Genomic DNA, 25,448 nt, shown 5'->3' with positions numbered 1-25,448 from the left:
TGCATTTGTCTAACTCCTACTGCCACAGAGATCCAAGTGTACAATGGCTTACACATGTAAGAAGATTATTTCTTGCTCAGATATCAAATGCAGAATAAGCAGTCCAGAGAGGAGATGAAAGCTTTATGGTGTTGGGGACCTACACTCCTTCTGACCGGCTATTCTATCATCCCTAGGATGGTGGCCTCATCTCCTTGGATCAAGATGGATCACTACCACATTCTAGCCAGTGGGAAGGGGGAAATGCATTTCCTTTTCCTTTAAAGGCAGGAGCCAGAGTTTGCACACCTCACTACACTCATACCTCACTAGCCAGAACATAGTTACAGTCACATCAAGCTGCAAAGAGAGCTGGCAGATGAAGTCTATTCTGGTTGGTCATGTGCCCGGCTAAAAGTTGGGAATTCTGATATTAAGGAGGAAGAGAAGAAAGCATATCCCACCACTCTCCTGTCATCATTTTTGACGGCTCTCCACTCACTATCCAGTCTGTCACTACATGCTGGCACATCCCATTCCTGATGCCTTTCCTACAGGACTCTATTCTTCATCCCCACCAATACTACCATGCACTGGGCCCTTCCTGCTTTATGCCCAGTGTCTCATTAGAACATCCTAGCTGATCTCTTGGCTTTCAGTCACCTTCTGTGATCATTCTATCAATAAATAGCAAATCTGATCATATGCCCCTATTGTTTAGAAATCAATGGCTCCCCACTGCCCATAGCAGTAAGATTTTTTTTTTTTTTTTGAGACAGAGTCTCATTCTGTCACCTTGCCTGGAGTATAGTGGTCATTCTGTCACCTAGCCTGGAGTGTAGTGGTGAGATCGCAGTCATTGCAGCCTTGACCTCCTGGGCTAACTTTAGCCTCCCAGGTAGCTGGGACTACAGACACATCACCACGCCTGGCTAGTTGTTGTTTTTTTTTTTTTTTTTTTTTTTTTTTTTTTTTTTTTTATGAGACGGAGTCTCGCTCTGTCGCCCGGGCTGGAGTGCAGTGGCCAGATCTCAGCTCACTGCAAGCTCCACCTCCCGGGTTTACGCCATTCTCCTGCCTCAGCCTCCCGAGTAGCTGGGACTACAGGCGCCCGCCACCCCGCCTGGCTAGTTTTTTGTATTTTTAGTAGAGACGGGGTTTCACAGTGTTAGCCAGGATGGTCTCGATCTCCTGACCTCGTGATCCGCCCGTCTCTGCCTCCCAAAGTGCTGGGATTACAGGCTTGAGCCACCGCGCCCGGCCTCCTGGCTAGTTTTTAATTTTTTTTGTAGAGATGGGGTGTCACTATGTTGCTCAGGCTAGTCTTTAACTCCTGGGCTCAAGTGATCCTCCTGCTTCAGCCTCTCAAAGTGTTGGGATTACAGGTGTGAGCAACTGTATTCAGCTAGGTGCAGATTTTTGAATTCCTGAAGTTACATGCAAATTTTGCCTTCTTTTTTTTTTTTTTTTCTTTGAGATGGAGTCTCACTCGCTCTGTCACCCAGGCTGGGTTGCAGTGGCACAATCTTGGCTCGCTGCAACCTCTGCCTCCTGGGTTCAAGCGATTCTCATGCCTCAGCCTCCTGAGTAGCTGGGATTACAGGCATGCACCAACATGCCCTACTAAGTTTTGTATTTTTTAGTAGAGATAGGGGTTTCACCATATTGGCCAGGCTGGTCTGGAACTCTTGACCTCAATGGATCAGCCCACTTTGGCCTCTCAAAGCGCTGGAATTACAGGCATGCGCCACCGCGCCTGGCCCTTTTACTTTTTCTTTCTTTTTTTTTTAGAGATGGGGTCTCAATCTGTCACCCAGGCTGGAGTGCAGTGGTGTGAAAATAACTCACTGGACTCAACCTATCCTCCTGCCTCAGTCTCCTAAGTAACTAGGATTATTACAAACATGTGTCACCATGCCTGGCTATTTAAAAAAAAAAAATTTTTTTTTGTAGCGATGCAGTCTTGCTATGTTGCCCAGGCTGGTCTTAAACTCCTGGCTTCAAGCAATCCTTTTGCCTTGGCCTCCCAAACTTTTTCTGCTGAGGCCTTTGCATTTTCAAAGGGGCCTGTTATTCCCCTCAAGTTACAGGCACAAGTCCAAATTCTAAGTATCAATGTACCAGTGCAATGTTTCCTGACCTCTCTCTCACTTCTCCTGTTTAGTTATGTCTCCCGCATAACTGAAACTAAAGTCATTTTGAAATTATCTCCATTGCCCAACAGGTCACACTTTTTCTTTTTTTTTTTCCTTTTTTTTTTTTCGAGATGGAGTCTCGCTCTGTCACCCAGGCTGGAGTGCAGTGGTGTGATCTAGGCTCACTGCAACCTCCACCTCCCGCGTTCAAGCGACTCTCGTGCCTCAGCCACCCGAATAGCTGGGATTACAGGTGTGAGCCAGCGTGCCCGGCTCAGGTCATGTTTTTCCACATGTTCCATCCACCTGCTGTTATGTCTAAACTCCTAGGCTTCATTATGGCTTAGCTGAAAAGCCACTCCTCTGGGAGGCTTCCTTGACTCCCCTTGTCCAAGTCAGTCTCTGCAGCTTGACTCAGGCTTCCAACACTTGTCACATTTCACCGTTGTCATTAGCTTACATCTGCCCCCTCCAACAAGCCCTTAACTCTGGAGCCCAGGACTCTGAATGGACACTCCACAAATGTTTATTGAATAAATGTCACCCATGCTAAAAAAAAACTGGAGTGCTGTTTCTAACATGTGAATCTAAGCTTTGTTTCCTTTTTTGGGGGTAGTGGGGAATAGTGTCTGGCTGTAACTCAGACTTGAATGCAGTGGTGAGATATCAGTTCACTGCAGCCTCCGCCTCCCCAGTTCAAGTGATTCTCCTGCCTCAGCCTCCCAAGTAGCTGGGATTACAGACACATGCCACCACACCCAGCTAATTTTTGTATTTTTAGTAGAGATGGGATTTTACCATATTGGTCAGGCTGATCTCGAACTCCTGACCTCAAATGATCCACCCATCTTGGCCTCCCAAAGTGCTGGGATTACAGGCATGGGCCACTGTGCCCTGTGTAGGCATGCTAACATTCTTTGAATGGCCCAAATCAATATTCTTTCTTGTTTTGGAGCTTTATTCATGCTTCTTCCTCTGCCTGGAACGTTCTCCTGCTCCTCTTTGCCTGGCTAGCTCCTACGCATCCTTCAGATAGCTAAAATATCCCTCAGGAAGCCTTCCTAGACCCCCTCCCCAATTCTAGGTGAAGGGGGGACTAGGCTGATGGCCCCATCTAGGCACCCCCCAGCACCCTCTGCTCGCCCAGTTGCAACATGGCTCTCACTGCAAGGCGGTGGCTCATTTGTCTTTCTTCCCTGTTCATGTGCAGTGTACTCTGTGCCTAACTCGCCCGCTGGCATAGGTCCAGCCTCAAGCAGAGCACTTGGAAGGGAAGAGGTACCTGATAAATATGTGTTAAATGTGGGTTAGAGGAATGGATTTCGCCATTTTAAATCTTGATTTCAATAGCTTTCTGTTGCCTTTGGAATAAAGCCTTACCACAGCTTTTACAGCACTTTCTGATGTGGTCTCCATGTATTTTCAGTCTCGTCTCTTAAAAATACACCCTTTGATTTCAGTGTCCCACTCAAACATGGCAGCCACATTGAACTGAATGAAGGCCCCCAAATGCCTGCTCTCCCTTCTTTCAGCCTCCACAGTGAAACTGCCATTGCACACTTATAACAGACAGTGAAAGAGATCTGACCTAACCGACTCCACCTTGCTTCTAACCTCCAAGCTGTCCTTGTTCATTCCTGGGCGCAGGCTGAACTGACTTTGGGAGGAAGTTTATAGTTTAAAACAAAGATGATAACAGCCCTTTTCCAAAACAAACCTCCTTCTTCCCTGGGGACTAGACTGCCTTTGCAGGACAAGAAATTAGCCACAAGATTAGAAATTATGGTTTAGGAGTCATGCAGCTGGAGACTACCAGGTTCTGACCCTCCCTAAACTGCTCCAAAGATCAGTGCTTGAGATATTTTGCAGACCCTGCACTTGATGGATCGGCTGGCACCACCCAGATCAATAAACTGGCTCTTCTGATCTTGTGGCCCCCACCCAGCAACTGACTCAGCGCAAGAAGACAGCTTCAACTCTCTATGAGTTCATCTCCGACCTGACCAATCAGCACTCCCAGCTCACTGGCTTCCCCCAGCCCCCAAGTTGTCCTTAAAACTCTGCTCCCCGAATGCTTGGGGAGACTTGAGTGATAATAAAACTCTGTTCTGCACAGCCAGCTCTGCGTGAATTACTCTTTCTCTATTGCAATTCCCCAGTCTTGATAAATCAGTTCTGTCTAGGCAACAGGCAAGGTGAACTCACTGAGCAGTTACAGCAGTACTCTTCTGCCTGGCACACTCACCTCTCACTCCACTTCCTTTTCTGCCTAACATCCAGTAATCTTTAAGTTCAGTGGCCCTTCCTCCAGGAAGCCTCCCTTGACTTCCTAAGGCCAGCTCTGGTTCCCTTTAGTGGTACCCCTCTGGGCTTCCTTTGACCTTCTATGTGTTTTCCCTAGGGGATGGTGAGGCAGGAGACTGAACTGGACTCACTGTGATGTCTCTAGTGCTGGGAACAGTGCCGGGCACCTGGCCGGTATACACACACACACACACACACACACACACACACATATTTGAGACAGTCTCGCTGTGTTGACTAGGTTGGAGTTCAGTGGCGTGATCTTGGCTCACCACAACCTCTGCCTCCCAGGTTCAAGCAATTCTCCAGCCTCAGCCTCCTGAGTAGCTGGGATTACAGGAACACACCACCACACCTGGCTAATTTTTAAAGATTTTTGGTAGAGACAGGGTTTCACCATGTTGTCCAGGTTGTTCTCTAACTCCTGACCTTAAGTGATCTGCCCGCCTCAGCACCCCAATCGACAGATATTTTTAAATGAATTTTAGAGCTGAGGGACAGTGACAGGAAGGCAGGCTGTGCTTGTTCATCTCACCATATTCTGAGCTCAGACATTCCAAAGGAAAGAAATGGTTATAAAGGATGAGATCATATGCTCATGTCCAAACCTCGAGATTAAAATAAAATTATTAAAAACCTCAGAAAGGATGGACAGTCTTTTGATAGTGATGAGTAAGTAGTCTTCAAGCCCTAGGAAACCCAGTTTGCTTTTCCTGGTAAATAAGTTGTTTTTAATATGATTTCATTTTTTTAAAGTGACCCAATGAAAGTTGCCACCTAATATGAAATGTAGAAATAAATCCTAAACAGGTAACACAGGACACAGGCTCCATACTGAAGACAATAGCAAATAAGACCCACACTGCAAATTCCCAAGAACCAAGAGCAGAGAAATGCAAAGAAATTTTGAGACAGAAGATTGGGAGGCAGCATTTTAATATAACAAACAATAAGGATAGGCCAGAGGCTTGCTACTCAAAGTGTGGTTGTGGCTCGATAGCATCAGCATCTCCCGGGACCTGGTTAGAAATGCAGAGTCTCAGGCCTCACCCCAGACCTACTGCCTTCTAACAAGATCCCAGGTGATTTGTATGCACATAAATGTTCGCGAAGCACCGGGCTAAAACATTTATTAACATAGGATGTTGCTCTTACAATGTATTTTGAGGTCAAAATAAACCCATTTAAAGCTTTTTTTTTTTTTTTTTCCTCATTATTTGCTCCATTCTCTCCACCTCTGAGTTGCATCAACACATGTTGTTGTGTTCTGGGACTCTGAGCCTCTCTTATGAATCACAATGGCATAAAGAAGTTTGCTCCATTTCTATAGATGGCCTTAATGGGTTACAAATTGGATTTTTTTTTTTTTAAATTTTTATTTTTTAGACAGAGTTTCACTCTTGTTACCCAGGCTGGAGTGCAATGGCATGATCTCAGCTCACTGCAACCTCCGCCTCCTGGGTTCAAGCGATTCTCCTGCCTCCTCCCAAGCAGCTGGGATTACAGGCGCCTGCCACCATGCCCAGCTAATTTTTGCAGTTTTAGTAGAGATGGAGTTTCTCCATGTATGTCAGGCTGGTCTCGAACTCTCGACCCCAGGTGATCCACCCACCTCAGCCTCCCAAAGGGCTGGGATTACAGGTGTGAGCCACCACGCCCGGCCACAAATTGTATTTCAAAACTTCCATCAGCTGCTTCTTGTGCAGCACCCCCCAGGAGGTAGGTTGTATGATAATTTTTGTTTTTAGAGATGATGAAATTGGGGCCCAAGGAGGTTTCATGACTCACCGCAGGGGCACCCAGCAAATTGACATCCCAGCCAAAATGAGAGTGCAAGCTTTTGCATTTCCAATGTAAAGCTCATCAAACTTTGACACTACTTCTTGTTTTTTTTTTTTTCATAAGAGATTTAAAGAAAGAGCATATTCAGATGACTTCATTTGAGCTACTGACCATATAAACCTTGCATGTGCTGGCCCCAGGGAATATGGAAGCTTCAGAAAGGATTGCCCTGCCCTGCCTGGCTCCTTTGCTTCTGCTGCTTTCCAGGCTTGAAGGCTCTGCAGCCACAAGTCCCAGAAAACCTTAGAACAGATATTTGCTTCTAGGGGATATGAGGGGAAAGCACTGGGAATTACCGTAGGTAATGGGTACAGCTATGCAGGAAATGTGGTGGCTTCTTGATGACAATAACCCATCCTCAGGAGGAAGCTTTTTTTTGTTTCTTTTGCAGACTCAAAATAGCTGAGAGAATCTGACTCTGCCCAAATACATGTGGTGTGTGTCACTGGATTGAATTTCTTTTTCTTATTTATTACATACTAACCTACTAGATAATACATTTCTTAGTTAATTCCAATTTCCCTGGAGCACATTGGAGTCACTAGATGACTCAGAAATAGTCAAGACTGTACATACAGCATTGACGCCAATGTGCTTCTTCCTACCTTGTCTGAATTTTAGATTTCTTTGTCAACCCCATCAAAACAAATCTCCCAAATGGTCCTTGTTCAGTTTCACCAGTCTGCATGGTGATTCTTCTAGGGTCCTCTACAGAATGCTTGCCAGGGGGTTGACTTAAATCCCCTCCCATCTCTAGACATGCATATCAATGGGACATATTTGTATACACTTGCTTAAAAAACAAAGATAGTGCACTTTAAAATTCCATGTAAAAAGTATTGCTTTCCTAATGTGCGAATGTGCTCCTGCCTGCCTTCTTGCTATGCAATGCTACAGAGGGTAGAGTCATGAGGAATTCAAGGCTGAAGATGTTTTGGATGTTTGGATGACACCAATGTACCCCTCACCTTGCACCTTGAACCCTGCTCTGAAGCCCGTGTAGTTTTGGGGCTTGGCCTAAGGCAAAAACTACAAAGCATTCTAATGAGCAGAATTATACAACAGGAATGTATGTGCATATTTGACATAGTTTCTTCTCTAGAGGGGTGACTCTCTGGCCTGTGACCTCCGCCCTCTTCAAGGGCGAGGGAGGAGTCCAGAGAAGAAGGCTTTTGTTCTCCACCGCCAGTTCTTCTGCAGCCCCTACAGCCCCAGGGACCTGCCCTGCTCCGCGTGGGCTCTCAGAAGCCCAGCAATTTCCATATGGGTGGGTGACTTCAGAGCGATGGACAAAGCTGTGCGGCCAGCCTATAGGAGAAAAAGGAAAGGAGAAATAAATATCATCCAATCTGCCTCCTGCCCAGTGGGGAAGGGCAAGTTGGGAGTAGGGGTATGCCTGGGACACAGGTGTCTATGAAGGCTTCCAGAGACCTCCATAGAGGAGAAGATTCAAATGGCATGAGGATCACCAGAAATGCGGTCCCTTCCACAGAAACAACAGTAACTCCTGGGAAATCTGGGACATAGAAATAAAGAAGGGTCATCTGGTTTTCAACGCTTTTTTTTTTTTTTTTTGAGATGGAGTCTCATTCTATCATCCAGGGTGGAGTGCAGTGGCGCAATCACAGCTCACTGCAACCTTCGTCTCCTGGGCTCAGGTGATCTTCCACTTTCAGCCTCCCAAGTAGCTGGGATTACACCACCATGCCTGGCTAATTTTTGTATTTTTTGTAGAAATGGGGTGTCACCAAGTTGCCCAGGCTGGTCTCAAACTCCTGGGCTGAAGTGGTCTGCCCACCTTGGCCTCCCAAACTGCTGGGATTATAGGTGTGAGCTACTGAGCCCAGCCCCACTTTTTTCTACTTTAAATTGGAAAACAGGAAATAAAATAACTGCTGCTATTCCATTACACGTACCTAAGTGAAAGTTAGCATTCTGGTGTGTTTTCCTCCAATCTTTTCTCCTGTGCAAATTTGTTGTTGTTGTTGTTTTTTTTTTTTTTAATTTTTTGTAGAGACAGGGTCTCCCTATGTTGCCCAGGCTGGTCTTGAACTCCTGGGCTCAAGTGACCCTCCCACATTGGCTTCCCAAAGTTTTAGGATTACAGGCATGAATTTGTAATCCTGTCCCGTCCTGCACCTGTCCTGTTGTTGGTTTTTAAATAAAGGAATGATATTGTATATCGACTTTGAATTTGCTTTAATTCTTAATTTACCATGATATGCTATAAGATTTTTCTTTATTCTTACATAGCCATTATAATGCATGATTTTTCTTTTTGGCTGTGTAATATTCCATAATTTACTAATTTTTACTAATTATGGAAATATTCTATAACTTTTTCAATGGAAATTTATGTTGTTTCCAAGTCTTTGCCATCATAATCTTAGTGCAAAAAGCATTTTCCTATTTTTCATTATTTCCTAAGGACTGACTCTTAGAAGTGGGCTCAGAGGCCGGGTGCGGTGGCTCACACCTGTAATCTCAGCACTTTGGGACTCCAAGGCCAGCGGATCACCTGAGGTCGGGAGTTCAAGACCAGCCTGACCAACAGGGAGAAACCCCCTCTCTACTAAAAATACAAAATTAGCCTGGCGTGGTGGCGCATGTCTGTAATCCCAGCTACTTGGGAGGCTGAGGCATGGGAATCGCTTGAACCTGGGAGGCGGAGGTTGAGGTGAGCCGAGATCACACCATTGCACTCCAGCCTGGGCAACAAGAGTGAAACTCCGTCTCTAAATAAACAAACAAACAAATAAATAAATAAATAAATAAAATAAAATAAAATAAAAATAAGTGGGCTCAGAGCATTGAAGGACATGCACATTTTTACCTCATGATCTGTGATACCACAGCACTCTTTACATTGACACGCAATGCAGGAAGCTGGCAGTCCCACTGTCTAAAGAAGCTGCACGCAGAGGGCTCTCATCAGGCACCACCGGCCTGACTGAGCAGCTGCAATTCCCACGTCCGGAATTCTGAACTCTCAACAGCTCTGAAAACCACACTCTTTAGGTAACTTCTTGGGAGCTGAAATCTGACCTGAGGCTGTTGGCCTACTGTGAATATTTTGACATTTTGCTGCTGTAAAGGGTTTGATGGGTAGGGGACACCCAAGACCCCACTAGATTGTTCTCTACTGCATAGGCACAGATTTACTTCCTAAAATGTGGACAATTCTTTCACAGAAGCAGGTAGGAAGTGTTAACACCCAGCTTAACACTTCAGGCTTTTTCCCATGCACAGGGATGGAATCCAGTGGCCATCAGGGCTCCCACGCATGCAAATAACTATAAAGCATGGCAAAGCACTAACCGAGTCAGAAGACAGGAATAGAGTGAGCTCAGGGCAGAGGACGGCCACTGTGTGCCAGGGCGGGGTAGAAGATGGCTGGGGGGAGGCAGAGGAAGGAAGTGGCGTTTCAGTATGACCCCCAAAGATGGCACATGGGCTTCTCAAAACATACAAAGTTCTTTCTCTGAAAAGCCCTCATGACTCCCTAGACTTTTCTTTTACCACTTGCTATATGCTGGTATTTGTGGGGTTATTTGATAAATTTCGGTCTCCACAAGGTCAAGAATCTGATCTGGATGCTGGCACCTGGCCCAGAGCCTGGCGTTTGGTCAGCCCTCAACAAGCATTGTTGAAAGAGAGAATGCTGCACGAGAACCTAATGGTATTCATTCAAGCTGATGGAATCTAAATCCTAGTGAATGGGTTCTTACACTGGAAAGTACTGGAACAAAGCAAAGCTTTTAAGCAGGGAGTCCTGTAAAAGTCTCCTAAAGGAGGGGCCTGGGTTTACTTAGGCTGGAGTTCCTGCTCCTGAGCTCCATCTGCTGTGCCTTGTCAATCCTGAGGCTCTGTGTAAACACAGAGTTTGTGCTGACAGTATTTACGCAGAAGAGTCACAGGGCCAGTCCCAGGGGAGGCACACCTTTTAACGGGGTCCCTCTGGAGGACAGCCTGCAGCTGTGGACTCCTCGACTGCTGACATGGAGAGCAGAGGACCCCACTCAGCTTAGGAGGTGTGACCACAGAGACAACTTGGCCAGGGTTAGTGTTCCTCAGATGCCTCTGCCAGAACCCTGGGAACAAGCCCATGCTATGCAGCTCCCGTGGGAGCCAGGTATGGTGAGCCCCTGCTCGACAACACTCCAGAGCTGCTCTAGGAGATCCTGACTGAAGAGATGGGGGACTAGCCAGATATGGTGCAAAATTTGCGTGTAACTTCAGGGATTCAAAAATCTGCACTTGGCCAGGCGCACTGGCTCATGCTTGTAATCCCAACACTTTGGGAGGCTGAGGTAAGAGGATCACTTGAACCCAGGAGGTCAAGGTTGCAATAAGCCATGATCGTGCCACTGCATTCCAGCCTGGGCGACAGGGTGAGACCCTATTTAAAAAAAAAAAAAGAAGGAAAGAAAAAGAGAAGTGTGCAGGCAGCTGGCACAACTGTACAACTGTGTGTGTATCCATGTGTTGGAGGGGGGTGTCTTTGAATTCATCACAAGCCCACTATGTATCACCCAAAGATGAGCAAGGCATAATCTCTGCCTTCAAGAAGCTTTCAATCTGATGGGTGCTTTAAAGAAGCTGACAAATTAAAGGGTGGGCTCTGAGACCTAGAAGAGGCTGGGTGATGGATTTCCTCAAATTGCCTTTAAATCTAGGGAAAGGGCCTGGTCAGCTGTTCTGGGAGTTCTGCATTTATACCGAGCTTTAAATGTTGATGAAATAAACCAATTTCAGGACATGAATTCTCTCCCAGTTTTCCAAAGACATTCCCAAATGAGCTCTGCTGTTAACATCTAAGCCTCCATAGGAAAGATGAAGATGCAAATGATACGGTGGGTATGATAAGGGCCAGACTTCCCCCCTAAATGTGAAGCACCAGGGACAAGCCTTGGTACTTGGTAGAGCCTTGTCAAAAGCTCCCTTTTACCACTGAAATGTCTCACCCTGTGGATGGAGACACTGTGCTCCCCAAAGCCACCCTTGGGAATCTGCATGTGAATCAAACCTGACCCAGGTGGGCAGCATGTGACCCATCCATGAGTGGGGTCTGGAACCTGCCTTACCTGTGGGCCCACTGCCTGCACTACCTGGGCACCACTGTGCTGGCTGGGCTTTCCCTAAGTTGCTCCAGCTTCTGCCATGATAGATTTCCTCCTCCATCTCCTGATTAGCACTCCAGTCCCTCCCTTCCAGGATTACAGCCTACCCAAACTCCAGCCTGCTCGGTCCTCAGCCTGGCCTGGCTCTCCCTGATCCAGCACTTCACCAGGATTGGTTACCTAAACCCACCTGGATTTCAGTGCTTGCCTAGACCAGGCGTTCTCAATTGCAGCACTATTGATATTTTGACCAGATAATTTTTTTGTTTTTGTTTTTTTTGAGACAGAGTCTTGCTCTTTCACCCAGGCTGGAGTGCAGTGGCACGATCTCAGCTCACTGCAACCTCCACCTCCCAGGTTCAAGCGATTCTCCTGTCTCAGCCTCCCGATAGCTGGGATTACAGGCGTGTGCCACCACGCCTAATTTTTGTGTTTTTAGCAGAGATAGGGTTTCAGAATGTTGGCCAGGCTGGTCTTGAATTCCTGACCTCAAGTGATCTGCCCACCTCGGCCTCCCAAAGTGCTGGGATTACAGGCATGAGCCACCGGGCCTGGATGGATAAGTGTTAATTCTTTGCTGTTCCTGTGTATTGTAGGATGTTTAGCTGTATCCCTGGCCTCTACCTACTAGATATCAGGAGCATTTGCTCATCCACTTGTGACTAAAAATGTCCCCAGACATTGCCAAATCTCCCCCAGAGGGTAAAATCACCCCTGGCTGAGAACCACTAGATTGAACCAAGTCTGTCAGTGGCTTCTCTCTTCGGGGGTCGGTCGCCCTACTCTGATTGGTTCCCCTAATTCCAGACCTTTGTTCTCTCTGCTCCCTCCAGACACTGTCTGTAAATGCCATGGTCCCTGCTGGTTGATGTGGTATTTTTTTGTTTTAGCTACCGCTATTCATCTATTCATAATTAAAACAGTTACCATCCCCTGTGTACTCCTAGATGTCAGATTCAGCCTTTATAAACATTATAGTATTTAGGTAGAGTCTACTGCTGTCCCCATTTTACAGATGAGCATCTAGAGGCCCAGAATAGTTAGGTCACCTACCCAAAGTCACTGAACCTAGATTCGAACTCATGAGCGTTTAATTTATTTTTATTTTTATTTTTTTTGAGACAGGGTCTCACTCTGTCACCTAGACAGGCGTTCCCTGGTATGATCACGGCTCACTGTAGCTTCAACTTCCCGGGCTCAGGCAATCTTCCTGCCTCTGCCTCTGCCTCCTGAGTAGCTGGGACTACAGGTGCAAGCCACCACACTTGGCTAATCTTTTTCTATTTTCTGTAGAGAGGGGGTGATATGGTTTGGCTGTGTCCTCACCCAAATCTCATCTCGAATTCCCATGTGTTGTGGGAGGGACCTGTGTGAGGTAATTGAATAATGGGGGCAGGTCTTTCCTGTGCTGTTCTCATGATAGTGAGTAAGTCTCATGAGATCTGATGGTTATTATAAGGGGGAGTTTTCCTGCACAAGCTCTCTCTTTGCCTGCTGCTATCTGTGTAAGATGTGATTTGCTCCTCCTTGCCTTCTGCCATGATTGTGAGACTTTCCCAGCCATGTGAAACTGTAAATCCAATTAAACCTCTTTCTTTTGTAAATTGCCCAGTCTCAGGTATGTCTTTATCAGCAGTGTGAAAACGGACTAACACAGGGGGTCTCACTTTGTTGCCAAGACTGGTCTCAAACTCCTGGGTTCAAGTAATCCTCTCCACCTGGCCTCCCAAAGTGTTGGGATTACAGGCATGAGCCACTGCACCTGGTCTCATGAGTTTTTAAAGTCCATGCTTCTAACAATCATGCTTGAGTTGTCTGAAATGCAACAGATCCCACAACTCTTCCACCACCAGAAAGCAGCCACTAAGCTCTCTCATACCTGTGGCAGACCTCCAGAGATACCTAGGAGAGCTCTCAGATCCACTGCCTGATTATCCCAGCTAACCAGGGACTTCCAAAGCTCATGCCTGCCTGCCTGTCCCACAGGCCTCCCATCTCAGGCCTCTTTGGGCATCAGCAGTGCCTACTCCTTAGAGGGCCAGGGGCCTTTGATGTACAGGCCTGTTCCAGATTAGGGCTGCCTCCTTCTCCCCCAGGACAACCCAGCCGGGAGCTCATTAGCACAGATCCTTTGTCTGACCATATAATGTTTGGAAGAGGAGGCTCTGGTTTCTAGTAGTCCACCCCGTTCCCAAATGAATATCAAGAAGGTCTGTGCTCTCTAATGATCTCAGAAATGGCTTTGGGGTGAAGGTAGGGTTCACAGGACCTAGAGTCACTGGATGGGTGCCTGCTGTCTGGGTGTGACTGAGGGACACAGCAGCTTAAATTGCTGATGAGTCAGTCTCCGGGTAGTTTAAATGTGGCCCAGTAAGAGGTGCTGCCCCTGGGCAGGGAGAGGACTCTCTTCCCCTCTCCAGGTTTTTGTTCCCTTTGAACTGTGGCTGTTAAGAAAACATAAAGACAGCTGCTTAAATCATTAAATTACGGTGCTAATATTAAGGATACTGGAGTCAGACCTAGGCTTGAATCTCTGCTCTGAGAATCAGTAGCCTGTAAATCTTAGGACAGTTACGTAACATCTCCAGGCCTGTTTTCTTATCAGTATCTATCTCACTGGATTACTGAGAGGGAGAGGATTTAGTTCCCAGGAGCACTCTAGAAATATTATTATACCTACTGTAATTATCAGGAACAAGGTCACTTACTGTTGACTTACCTCCAAAGTTTAGGGGTTCACTCACTCATTTGTTGATTGATTCAATGATATGTGGCAGGCACTCTACTAGGTGTGGGGGATTCAGCAGGGAGCCAGAGACATGGATGCTTCATTGTGACAACAGTGATGATGATGGAACAGTTAAGGGTATGGGCCCAGGAGTTTAATGGAGCCGGGTTCCACTAGCTGAGTAATCCTGGGTATGTAACCTAACCATTTGATGCCTCTGTCTCCTTGAGCAAAGTGGGGCAGTAGGAAGACAGTCAATCTCACAAGATTGTTGTGGGGTTTAAATGATACGGTCCATGACAAATGCTTAGTACAGTACCTGACACAGAGTAAACCCTCCATATGTATTGGTTACTATTGTTACTGATTAGTTACTATTGTTATCATCATCATTGCCATCACCTTATGAGGAAGTTTGTTTAAGAAGCCTGTGACTGACAGTGCAACTTCAAGTAGGCCGGCTTGATGGAATGGGCTGCTTCATAAAGTGGATCTGTGTCTGAGAGGCACTTTCAGTTCAATGACTACAGAGATGACTCTGTAAGGTTGATTCCTTCTGAAGGCTTTTGAGTCCCTATTGGACAGCAGAGCTTCCCCATCTAAGCTACTGCCTCTAAGCCCACATGTTGTTATTGCTGTGACCAAATGAGGCTGAATATACCCAGACCTGGGTATATTCACCCAGACCTGGGTATATTCACCCAGACCTGGGTATATTCACCCAGGATGGTGTTGTGAAAAGCTAGGGTTGTGGGTTTTGCAGCTCTAAGACTCCAAACATTTATCATGAATCATCTCATTTATTTATTTATTTATTTTTTAGAGACAGGATCTCACTCTGTCACCCAGGATGGAGTGCAGTGGCCTGATCGTGGCTCACTGCAACCTCAACCTTCTGGGCTCAAGCAATCCTCCTGCCTCAGCCTGCTCAGCAGCTGGGATTACAGGCGTGCAACACCACACCTGGTTAATTTTTTGTTTTGTTTTTTTTTTGTTTGAGACAGAGTTTCACTCTTGTTGCCCAGGCTGTGGTGCAGTGGTGCGATCTCAGCTCACTGCAACCTCCACCTTGCACGTTCAAGTGATTCTCCTGCCTCAGCCTCCAGAGTAACTGGAATTACAGGTTCCTACCACCACACCCAGCTAATTTTTGTATTTTTAGTAGAGATGGGGTCTCACTGTGCTGCCCAGGCTGGTCTTGAACTCTTGGCCTCAAGCAATCCTCCTGCCTTGGCCTCTGAAAGTGCTGGGATTACAGACATGAGCCACTGTGCTGAGCCTCTTATTTAAATCCCACAACAGGCCGGGCGCGGTGGCTCACGCCTGTAATCCCAGCACTTTGGGACGCTGAGGCGCGTGGATCACGAGGTCAGGAGATCGAGACCATCCTATCTAACACGGTGAAACCCCGTCTCTACTAAAAATACAAAAAATTAACCGGGTGTACTGGCGGGCGCCTGTAGTCCCAGTAACTCTGGAGGCTGAGGCAGGAGAATGGCATGAACCCGGGAGGCGGAGCTTGCAGTGAGCCCAGATCGCGCCACTGCACTCTAGTCTGGGCGACAGAGGCAGACTCCGTCTCAAAAAAAAAAAAAAAAAAAAAAAACCCACAACAGCTTTAGGAGGCTGATTTTGTTGCACTGCCATAGGGTTCCTTGAATTTTGCTGGCTGGCAAGACACTCTTCAGGAGGGGGAGTTAAACAGCTACTTTTTTTTTTTTTTTTTTTTAAAGAAATGGGGTCTCCCTATGTTGCCCAGGCTGGTCTTGAACTCCTGGTCTCAAGTGATCCTCCCACCTCAGCCTCCCAAAGTGCTGGGATTACACGCATGAGCCACCCTGCCCAGCAACAGCTACTTGTTAATTGCCTGTAAGTCTCACCTTGTCAGTCAGACTGCTGTTGCACGCCGGGTGTGCCAGAAGCAGCCGCACCAGGTCCACGTTGCCATGGTGACAGGCCAGCATGAGGGCGGAGGATCCATCGTGGTCCTGCAGATTGACATCTGCCTGGCAGCTAAGCAGCGCTTGAACCATGTCTTCCCTGTCGTGGCTGACTCCCAGCATCAGTGCAGTCTGGCCTCCCTGCATGCAGAGCCACAGGGATGTGGTGAGGTTGCTGCCAGTGGGGAAGGACCCCCTCTCCAGCCTGGGTGTGCTCATCAGAGACTTCCAAGAACACAACCACTGATCTGAGTCTCCTGCCCTTGATATGGGACATAACCTTCTCTGCTTGGCAAAATTCTACTCTTTGAAGATTAGTCAAATGCTACATCCTCTCTAAATCCTTCTCTCACTCCCCAGGCATGGGATTCCTAACACAGCACTCACCACTTAGTATTGCAACTTGTCAACTGCTCTTTCTCATGGATGTGACATTGTTGATGGCAGGGACTAAGTGTTTTCGTCCCTGTCTCCCCAGTGTCTAGCACCAAGAACGTGCTGATAAATGTGGAATGATGGAACAGATGAAGGTTGAGTGCTTGAGCATCGTGGCTTCTTACTGCCTGCCCCAGCCTGACTTTCCCCATGAAGCCTTCTCTGCTCAATGCCTCTGAAATTTTCTGTTGAAGGATACCCAGAACCTTCCCCTCTCAACACGATCTCTGGTTGCATGTCCCGTGGTCATTTCTAATCTATAGACATTGACAGTAATGTTGGGCATCTCTGTAATCGTAGGTGGACGTAGCAATGAGCTGGAATCAGAAAGGAAGTCCAAGCTCTAGTTCTGCTGTTCCCTAATGCATGATTCAGGTCACGTCACTGTCTTCTTGATTCTTGGTTTTTCTTTTTTTTTTTTTAAAGATGGGGTCTTGCTGTGTTACCCAGGCTGGAGTGCAGTGGCACAATCACAGCTCACTTCAGCGTCAATCTTTTGGGATCAAGTGATTCTCCCACCTTAGCCTCCCAAGTAGATGGGCTCACAGGCATGTGCCACTCACTACATCTGGCTAGTTTTTTTTTTTTTTTTGAGATGAAGTCTCGTTCTTGTCACCCAGGCTGGAGTGCAATGGCGCGATGTTGGCTCACTGCAACCTCTGTCTCCCGGGTTCAAGCCATTCTCCTGCCTCAGCCTCCCAAGTAGCTAGGGTTACAGGCACCTGCCACCATGCCCAGCTAATTTTTGTATTTTTAGTAGAGACGGAGTTTCCCCATGTTGACCAGGGTGGTCTTGAACTCCTGACCTCAGGTGATCCACCCTCCTCGGCCTCCCAATGTGCTGGGATTACAGGTGTGAGCCACTGTGCCCAGCTGGTTTTCCTTCTCTTAAGAATTAATGGGCCGGGCGCGGTGGCTCAAGCCTGTAATCCCAGCACTTTGGGAGGCCGAGACGGGCGGATCACGAGGTCAGGAGATCGAGACCATCCTGGCTAACACCGTGAAACCCCCGTCTCTACTAAAAAATACAAAACACTAGCCGGGCGAGGTGGCGGGCGCCTGTAGTCCCAGCTACTCCGGAGGCTGAGGCAGGAGAATGGCATAAACCCGGGAGGCAGAGCTTGCAGTGAGCTGAGATCCGGCCACTGCACTCCAGCCTGGGTGACAGAGCAAGACTCCGTCTCAAAAAAAAAAAAAAAAAAAAAAAAAAAAAAAAAAAAAAAAAGAATTAATATAACAATTGGGGCTGGGTACAGTAGCTCATGCCTGTAATCCCTGCACTTTGGGAGGCCAAGGCAGGCAGATCACCTGAGGTCAGGAGTTCAAGACCAGCCTGGCCAACGTGGTGAAACTCTGTCTCTACTAAAAAAAAAAAAAATACAAAAATTAGCTAGGCATGGTAGCGGGCACCTGCTACTCGGGAGGCTGAGGCAGGAGAATCGCTTGAACCTGGGAGGCAGAGGTTGCAGCGAGCTGAGATTGTGCTACTGCACTCCAGCTTGGGCAACAGAGCAAGATCTGTCTCAAAAAAAAAAAAAAAAAATATATATATATATATATATAACAATGATTTGTCCTGTGTACCTCACAGGGCTTTTGTGGGAATCAAATGAGATAAAGGATGTAAATACAATAATGTACAGTAGTAATTTTTCTGATTACAAATTGACCATCATTTCCCATTTCCCATAGATTTTCTTATATATACTGTGTGTGTGTGTGTGTGTCTGTGTGTATGTGTGTGTGTGTGTGTGTGTATATATATATATATTTTTTTTTTTGAGACAGAATCTCACTCTATCACCCAGGCTGGAGTGGAGTAGCATGATCACGACTCACTGAAACCTCTGCTTCCCGGGCTCGAGTGATCCTTCTACCTCAGCCTCCTGAGTAGCTGTGACCATAGGCGTGTGCCACTACATCTGGCCAATTTTTTTTTTTTTTTTTTTTGAGACGGAGTCTTGCTCTGTTGCCCAGGCTGGAGTACAATGGTGCAATCTTGGCTCACTGCAACCTCCACCTCCCAGGTTCAAGCCATTCTCCTGCCTCAGCCTCCCAAGTAGCTGGGATTACAAGTGCCTGTCACTACCCCCGGCTAATTTTTGTATTTTTAGTAGAAATGGAGTTTCACCATGTTGGTTGGGCTAGTCTCGAAATCTTGACCTCAGGTGATCCTCCCACCTCAGCCTCCCAAAGTGCTGGGATTACAGGTGTGAACCACCACGCCCGGCCATTCTCAGCAGTTTTTACATGTAAGATAGTGCTTTCAGGGCCTCAGGGGATCCAAAAGGAGAGAAAACAGTTCTTGCCTTATTCTTCAACCTTACAAAGCCTGATGTCCCATCAGAGAGACCTGCCTGGAACCCAGGAAAACCAAGAGGGCAAAATATAATAAAGTTGGGTGAGAGGACTGTAGAGATATACATAGGGCCGGGTGCAGTGGCTCATGGCTGTAATCTCAGCACTTTGGGAAGCTGAGGTGGGCGGATCACTTGAGGTCAGGAGTTCAAGACCAGACTAGCCAACATGGTGAAACCTTGTCGCTGAACTATCCAGACCACAAGGTTTCCAGACCTTGTATATATTATATGTGTGTGTTTGTGTATGTGTGTGTGTATATATACACACATATATATGTATGGCTCCTGGGGACTGGGGCATGATTTGTGTGTCTGGAATAATACCACTCATACTTGCTGGTGCAGAGATAAGGCAGATAGGAGTGTTTTGGGATCTGGTTATTTCAAGGGCTGAGGCAGCATGCCAGGTTGATACATACATATACATGTATATACATACATATATACAGTTGTTTACTGAACTATCCAGACCACAGGGTTTCCAGACCCCTCTTTCCAACTGTTTTATTATTATTATTATTATTATTGTTTTTGTGTGTGTGTGTGTTTTTTTTTTTTGAGACGGAGTCTCGCTGTGTCGCCCGGACTGGAGTGTAGTGGCCGGATCTCAGCTCACTGCAAGCTCCGCCTCCCGGGTTTAGGCCATTCTCCTGCCTCAGCCTCCCGAGTAGCTGGGACTACAGGCACCCACCAACTCACCCAGCTAGTTTTTTGTATTGTTTAGCAGAGATGGGGTTTCACCGTGTTAGCCAGGATGGTCTCGATCTCCTGACCTCGTGATCCACCCGTCTCGGCCTCCCAAAGTGCTGGGATTACAGGCTTGGGCCACCGCGCCCGGCCTATTATTATTATTTTTGAGACGCAGTCTTGCTCTGTCACCCAGGTTGGAGTGCAATGGCACAGTCTTGGCTCACTGCGACCTCTGCTTCCCAGGTTCAAGCGATTCTCCTGCCTCAGCCTCCCGAGTAGCTGGGATTACAGGCGCCCGCCACCATGCCCAGCTAAGTTTTTTTTTTTTTTTTTTTTTTTTTTATCTTTAGTGGAGATGGAGTTTCACTATGTTGGCCAGGCTAGCCTCAAACTCCCAGCCTCAAGTGATCAGCCCACCTTGGCCTCCCAAAGTGCTAGGATTATAGGCGTGAGCCACCGCGCCCAGCCCCCAACTGTTATTAAAGCCAGATGATATATGCAGATGGTCCTCACATCTGCCCCTCTGCCTGATGCAGGACCCCTTCCTCCCTCATTGTTCTCCTGGTCCCTTTCAATATAATTTAATTCAATGAACATTTACAGAGAGCTACTATATGCTGCTGCACTGCCCTGGAGATCCAGAGAGAAGCAGCTTGTTCCTAGGAGACTCCCAGCGTGTTCCCATTTAATCTGGTACCTCCGCTTCTCTCCACATGTGAAGGCCCGGGGGAGCTAAAGGGAATGGCTGCAGCTATGCATTCTCACCCCTCCTGTGGTGACCCGGAATGAGTCCCTTGTCTTCCTACAGTATCAGTTTCTTCTCTGTACAAAGAAGGGGTTGATTTTGATGCTCTTGCAAGCATCCCCTCTTACAAGAGGGACAATTTAGAAAATAGTTAACATATTTATGGGAAACATTAGTTAAAAATGAAACATTAGCTGTATTGAGTCTTATGGAACAGGAGTTGTAGGTAAGTAGAATACCTTGAAAACCAGAAAGCCAGAAATACTGGTTTCTGGCCACCACTAGGGTTGCTATTAGTATGCAATGATGACTTTGCCATCGGGTTGGGTTACTATCTACAATCACTCTGGGGGAGTATGGGACAGTGGTGCTTAGTATATTGTTAGGAGTCCATTTTCCATAAGTCTCTTGCTTTTCTGCACATCCTGTGAGTAAAGCACACCACAATCTGCCCTTTTGTTCTAGACTATCTTTTTAAGGATGTTTATATAGTGAACAGCCTTGTGTCTTCTTTGGAGAAAAGGGCAGGCAGGCTTACTGTCCCTTATCAAAGCTTCAGTTTCCCTATGCTCAGGGGTCCTGTCCTGTAACACAACCCACTCCATGCTCAGCTTTCTGGCCCTCCTCACACGGCCCTGTGAGAGCTGGGATTTGGGCAATGCTGATACTGTGGCTACTGCTTCGGCTGTGGGTAATACATGGTCCTTTGTCTCGGGCACAGAAGTCTCATGTCTTCTGCCAGCATCCACAAAACTGTAGCAGGCCACCTTGTTAGCTTTAACATGGGGTAAAAGCCCAGACTCTTCACAGTTCTTAACAGTTACCTTATCATCTATGATCACTCCAGGGGAAAGGAGAGTTAAACGTACTCCATTCATTCCTGTAGGTTCAAAAAATGGGCAAATGACCTTCTGAGGAGTCCCTGTCGTTCTATGTGGAGCCTTGTCTAACTCAAAGCACTTCTGGGTAAGGACCACACCCCCACCCTGTGTTCTCAAGCAGAGGGCCCCAGAAGATGAATAGAGACATTCCAACCCTCTGCGCTGCCTTTGCTGTCTTAAGATCGTTTTTTGGAGTGAACCCCAATCAACTTCTAATCACTCCATGAAAGATTCAGAGGCTGGGCGCGGTGGCTCACGCCTGTAATCCCAGCACTTTGAAAGGCCAAGGCGGGTGAATCATCTGAGGTCAGGAGTTCAAGACCAGTCTGGCCAACACAGTGAAACCCCATCGCTAAAAAATACAAAAATTAGCTAGGCATGATGGCAGATGCCTGTAGTCTCAGCTACTCAGGAGGCTGAGGCAGAAGAATCACTTGAACCGGGAGGTGGAGGTTGCAGTGTGCTGAGATCACGCCATTGCACTCTAGCCTGGGTGACAGAGCTAGACTCTGTTTCAAAAAAAAGAAAGGTTCAGAGTACCCAGTTTTGGCTCAGTATAGAAAGTTATCAGAGCTGTCTAGAGTAACAAATGGGCTACTTTGGTAGAGCGTGAGTTTCCTGACACTGGAGGTCCTGGAGCTGGAGACCACCTTCTAGGATTTTGCAAAATAATAAGGGGTAGACCTAGGTAACCTTTAAGGGCTCTTCTGACCTAGGGCACAAGTGACCCAAGGAATTCGTGGAGCCCACATGTCCTGAATCCCTGGCTACTACATTTGTGTAGGGCTCCACTGGCTCTTCGCAGCAACTGCTGTTCCCAGCCTGGCCCATGGCACTGCTCCTGGGGACTGGGGCATGATTTGTGTGTCTGGAATAATACCACTCACACTTGTTGGTGCAAAGGTAAGGCAGATAGGAGTGTTTTGGGATCTGGTTATTTCAAGGGTTGAGACAGCATGCCAGGTTGATTGATAATGACCCTGCAGAACTCTCTAATAAGCCTCTGAGCTAAGCTGATATAAGCCTGGAATGTGGAAATCCACACGCCCCTAGGAATGATGAGCCAATGCTTCTGTCTGCCCTGACTGTCCACAGTTTCCCTCAGTCTGAGGACTCATGACCTTGTTAAAAGGCTTTGGAGTGATAGAGGTGAGAACTTCTTTAAAGGACTAGACCTCCAAAGAGCCTAGTTAGATGCTGTGGGCCATGATCAAGGTGGGTCACCTGTAAGGGCTTTCTCAGAGCAGCCAACTAGCAAATGCCTTCTCAAGATGGCAACTGAGAATGTTGGTTCTAAAGGTTGCACCCAGATGGAATTTGCTCAGTTTCAGACTGGGGCCTATATTAGAAGCTCACTGACCTCTGTGCAAGCCTGACTGGGTCTCGGGAGCCTATAAGGAAAACCGAATATTCAGGCTTTGCCTGATGCCATTTGGAGGTCCCAGCCTCACTTGGGTTAAAAACTACATGGATCTGCATGGAATTTCTCTCCCTGCTAGCAGAATAAAGCTGGGAAGTGCCCCTGCATTTACTGAAGAGATCATGTTCATTCCACCCACCTGAGTAGCTTGAATGTTCACATTTCCTTCTCTTAAGAGCTTCCAGACAACAGCCATGTCTTCACTGGTCTCTGCGGAAGCCAAGGGAGTGATCATTACGGCAGTGTAGCCAGCTTTGTTCTGATGGTCCACGTTGCAGACGCCTGCAAGAGAAGCAATGGGTGCTGGAAGGGCTCCTGAGAGGCCAGGAGCCAGACTCCACTTCAGCCATTTCAACAGGACACTGCTTGCTGGTTAGAAAGCCACGGACTAGAGCAATGCTTTCCAGTGGTTTACATTTGCAGCAGCCTTTAAAGCTGGTTACTTTTCTTTTTCTTTTTTTTCTGTGAGATGGTGTCTTGCTCTGTCATCCAGGCTGGAGTTCAGTGGCTTGATCTCAGTTCACTGCAACCTCCACCTCCTGGGTTCAAGCAATTCTCCTGCCTCCGCCTCCTGAGTAGCTGAGATTACAGACATGCACCACCACACCTGGCTAATTTTTTTGTATTTTTAGTAGAGACGAGGTTTCACCATGTTGGTCAGGCTGGTCCTGAACTCCTGACCTCGTGATCCACCCTCCTTGGCCTCCCAAAGTGCTGAGACTACAGGCATGAGCCTCTGCACCTGGCCAGCTGGTTACTTTTCTTGACAAGTTTTCCGAGGACACCCAGCAAGGGAGGCCCACAACAAAGCCAGAGATGGCCAAAGGGCTAGTGGCCATGATTTCATTTCCTAAACTGGAGCACAAGATATCATTCCTATTTTACAGATGAGGACACTGAGAGCCAGAGAAGTTAAATTGTCCACTCATGTGAAGGCGAAGTGGGTTGGGAACACTCAGGTCTGTCCGGCTCTGGAGCTCACCCCTCACCTGCCCCTATGCCTGGAATGCCGCCATGGCTGTGCATAATAGGTTTCACACTCACTAGCTGACATTTGTGTATAACTGTTAAACTGATGGCTGTGTTAGTAGGTCCTTTCCAAGGCCCCAGGGGTCTACTGTGCCACGTACCAGGAGGGTGAACAACACCATGAGATAAACGTGGGAAATCTTCTAGGAACAACCATCTCACTTGAAAAATGGAGGGAGAAAAAAACTCCACAATTTTATATTAAAACAACTAAGAATTACATTTCACAATACAATGAAAACCTGGCATTATTTGTTTATCTATTTATTTTTCTTGAGACAAGGTCTCACTCTGTCACCCAGGCTGGAGTGCAGTGGTAAAATCTCAGCTCACTGCAACCTCTGCCTCCCGGGTTTAAGTGATTTTCCTGCCTCAGCCTCCTGAGTAGTCTGTAGGTGCACGCCACCACACCTGGCTAATTTTTGTATTTTTAGTAGAGACAGGGTTTCACTGTATTGGCCAGTCTGGTCTCGAACTACTGACCTCAAGTGATCCCCCCGCCTCGGCCTCCCAAAGTGCTGGGATTACAGGTGTGAGCCAATGTACCTAGCCAAAAACCTGGCATTTGTTTGTTTGTTTGTTTTCAGACAGTCTCTCTCTGTTGTCCAGGCTGGAGTGCAGTGGTGCGATCTCCGCTCACTGCAACCTCCGCCTCCCAGTTCAAGCGATTCTCCTGCCTCAGCCTCCTGAGTAGCTAGGGCTACAGGCATGCATCACCACGCCCAGCTAATTTTTTATTTTATTTTATTTTGTTTTATTTTTTATTTTATTTTATTTCATTTTATTTATTTATTTTTTTGAGATGGAGTCTTGCTCTGTCGTCCAGGCTGGAGTGCAGTGGCGCGATCTGGGCTCACTGCAAGCTCCACCTCCTGGGTTCACACCATTCTCCTGCCCCAGCCTCCCAAGTAGCTGGGACTACAGGCGCCCACCACCATGCCCGGCTAATTTTTTGTATTTTTAGTAGAGACGGAGTTTCACTGTGTTAGCCAGGATGGTCTCAATCTCCTGACCTCGTGATCCACCCGCCTCGGCCTCCCAAAGTGCTGGGATTATAGGTGTGAGCCACCGCGCCTGGCCTAATTTTTTATTTTTTAAACGTATTTTTAGTAGAGATGGGGTTTCACCATGTTGGTCAGGCTGATCTCAAACTCCTGACCTCAAGCAATCTGTCCACTTCGGGCTCCCAAAGTGTTGGGATTATTACAGGCATAAGTTACTGCGCTTGACCAAACCTGGCTTTTTTTTTTTTTCTTTTTTTTTTTTTAGAAGGAGTTTCGCTCTGTCACCAGCCTGGAGTGCAGTGGCACGATCTTGGTTCACTACAACCTCCACCTCCCAGGTTCAAGTGATTCTCCTGCCTCAGCCTCCTGAGTAGCTGGAATTACACGTGCGTGCCACCACACCTGGCTAATTTTAGTATTTTTTAGTAGAGATTGGGTTTCACCATGTTAGTCAGGCTGGTCTTGAACTCCTGACCTCATGATCCACTCACGTCGGCCTCCCAAAGGGCTGGGATTACAGGCATGAGCCACCATGCCCGGCCAAACGTGGCATATTTTTAAGACTAAGTAGTAAATGAGAATTCTAAAGAAAGTCCTGCTTTGTAGCCCTGGGGATACGTATCCATATTCCTCCCCACCTAAGGAAAGGTAGGGGATCATCACGCCTAGACTGATACCTGTTACCTGTTTTTTTTTTTTTGAGATAGAGTCTTGCTCTGTTGCCCAGGCTGGTGTGCAGTGGTGCGATCATGGCTCACTGCAGCCTCAACCTCCTGGGTTCAAGCAGTCCTCCCTTACGTAGCTCCTTTGGGCAACAGGAAAACAATTACACTAAA

At 47.2% G+C, this 25,448-nt stretch overlaps 1 protein-coding gene across 1 annotated transcript in view; it reads right to left on the bottom strand.

The window, feature by feature from the left end:
• Positions 1 to 5,341: 5,341 nt before the first annotated feature.
• KANK4 (KN motif and ankyrin repeat domains 4) overlaps positions 5,342 to 25,448 on the bottom strand; it is a 92,194-nt gene continuing 72,087 nt past the window's right edge. The window contains exons 8-10 of the mRNA XM_010370680.2: positions 22,719 to 22,861; positions 15,989 to 16,189; positions 5,342 to 7,568 (exon numbers count right to left, since the gene is read on the bottom strand). Of these exons, the coding sequence (XP_010368982.1) occupies positions 7,464 to 7,568; positions 15,989 to 16,189; positions 22,719 to 22,861 (449 nt within the window). The 3' untranslated portion in view covers positions 5,342 to 7,463. The remainder of the gene's footprint in view (positions 7,569 to 15,988; positions 16,190 to 22,718; positions 22,862 to 25,448) is intronic.

Source organism: Rhinopithecus roxellana, chromosome 12 (assembly GCF_007565055.1).
Source record: "Rhinopithecus roxellana isolate Shanxi Qingling chromosome 12, ASM756505v1, whole genome shotgun sequence".
Lineage (NCBI taxonomy): Eukaryota > Metazoa > Chordata > Mammalia > Primates > Cercopithecidae > Rhinopithecus > Rhinopithecus roxellana.
Note: the sequence above shows the minus strand (reverse complement) of the source record. Positions and strands in the feature narration are given on the sequence as shown.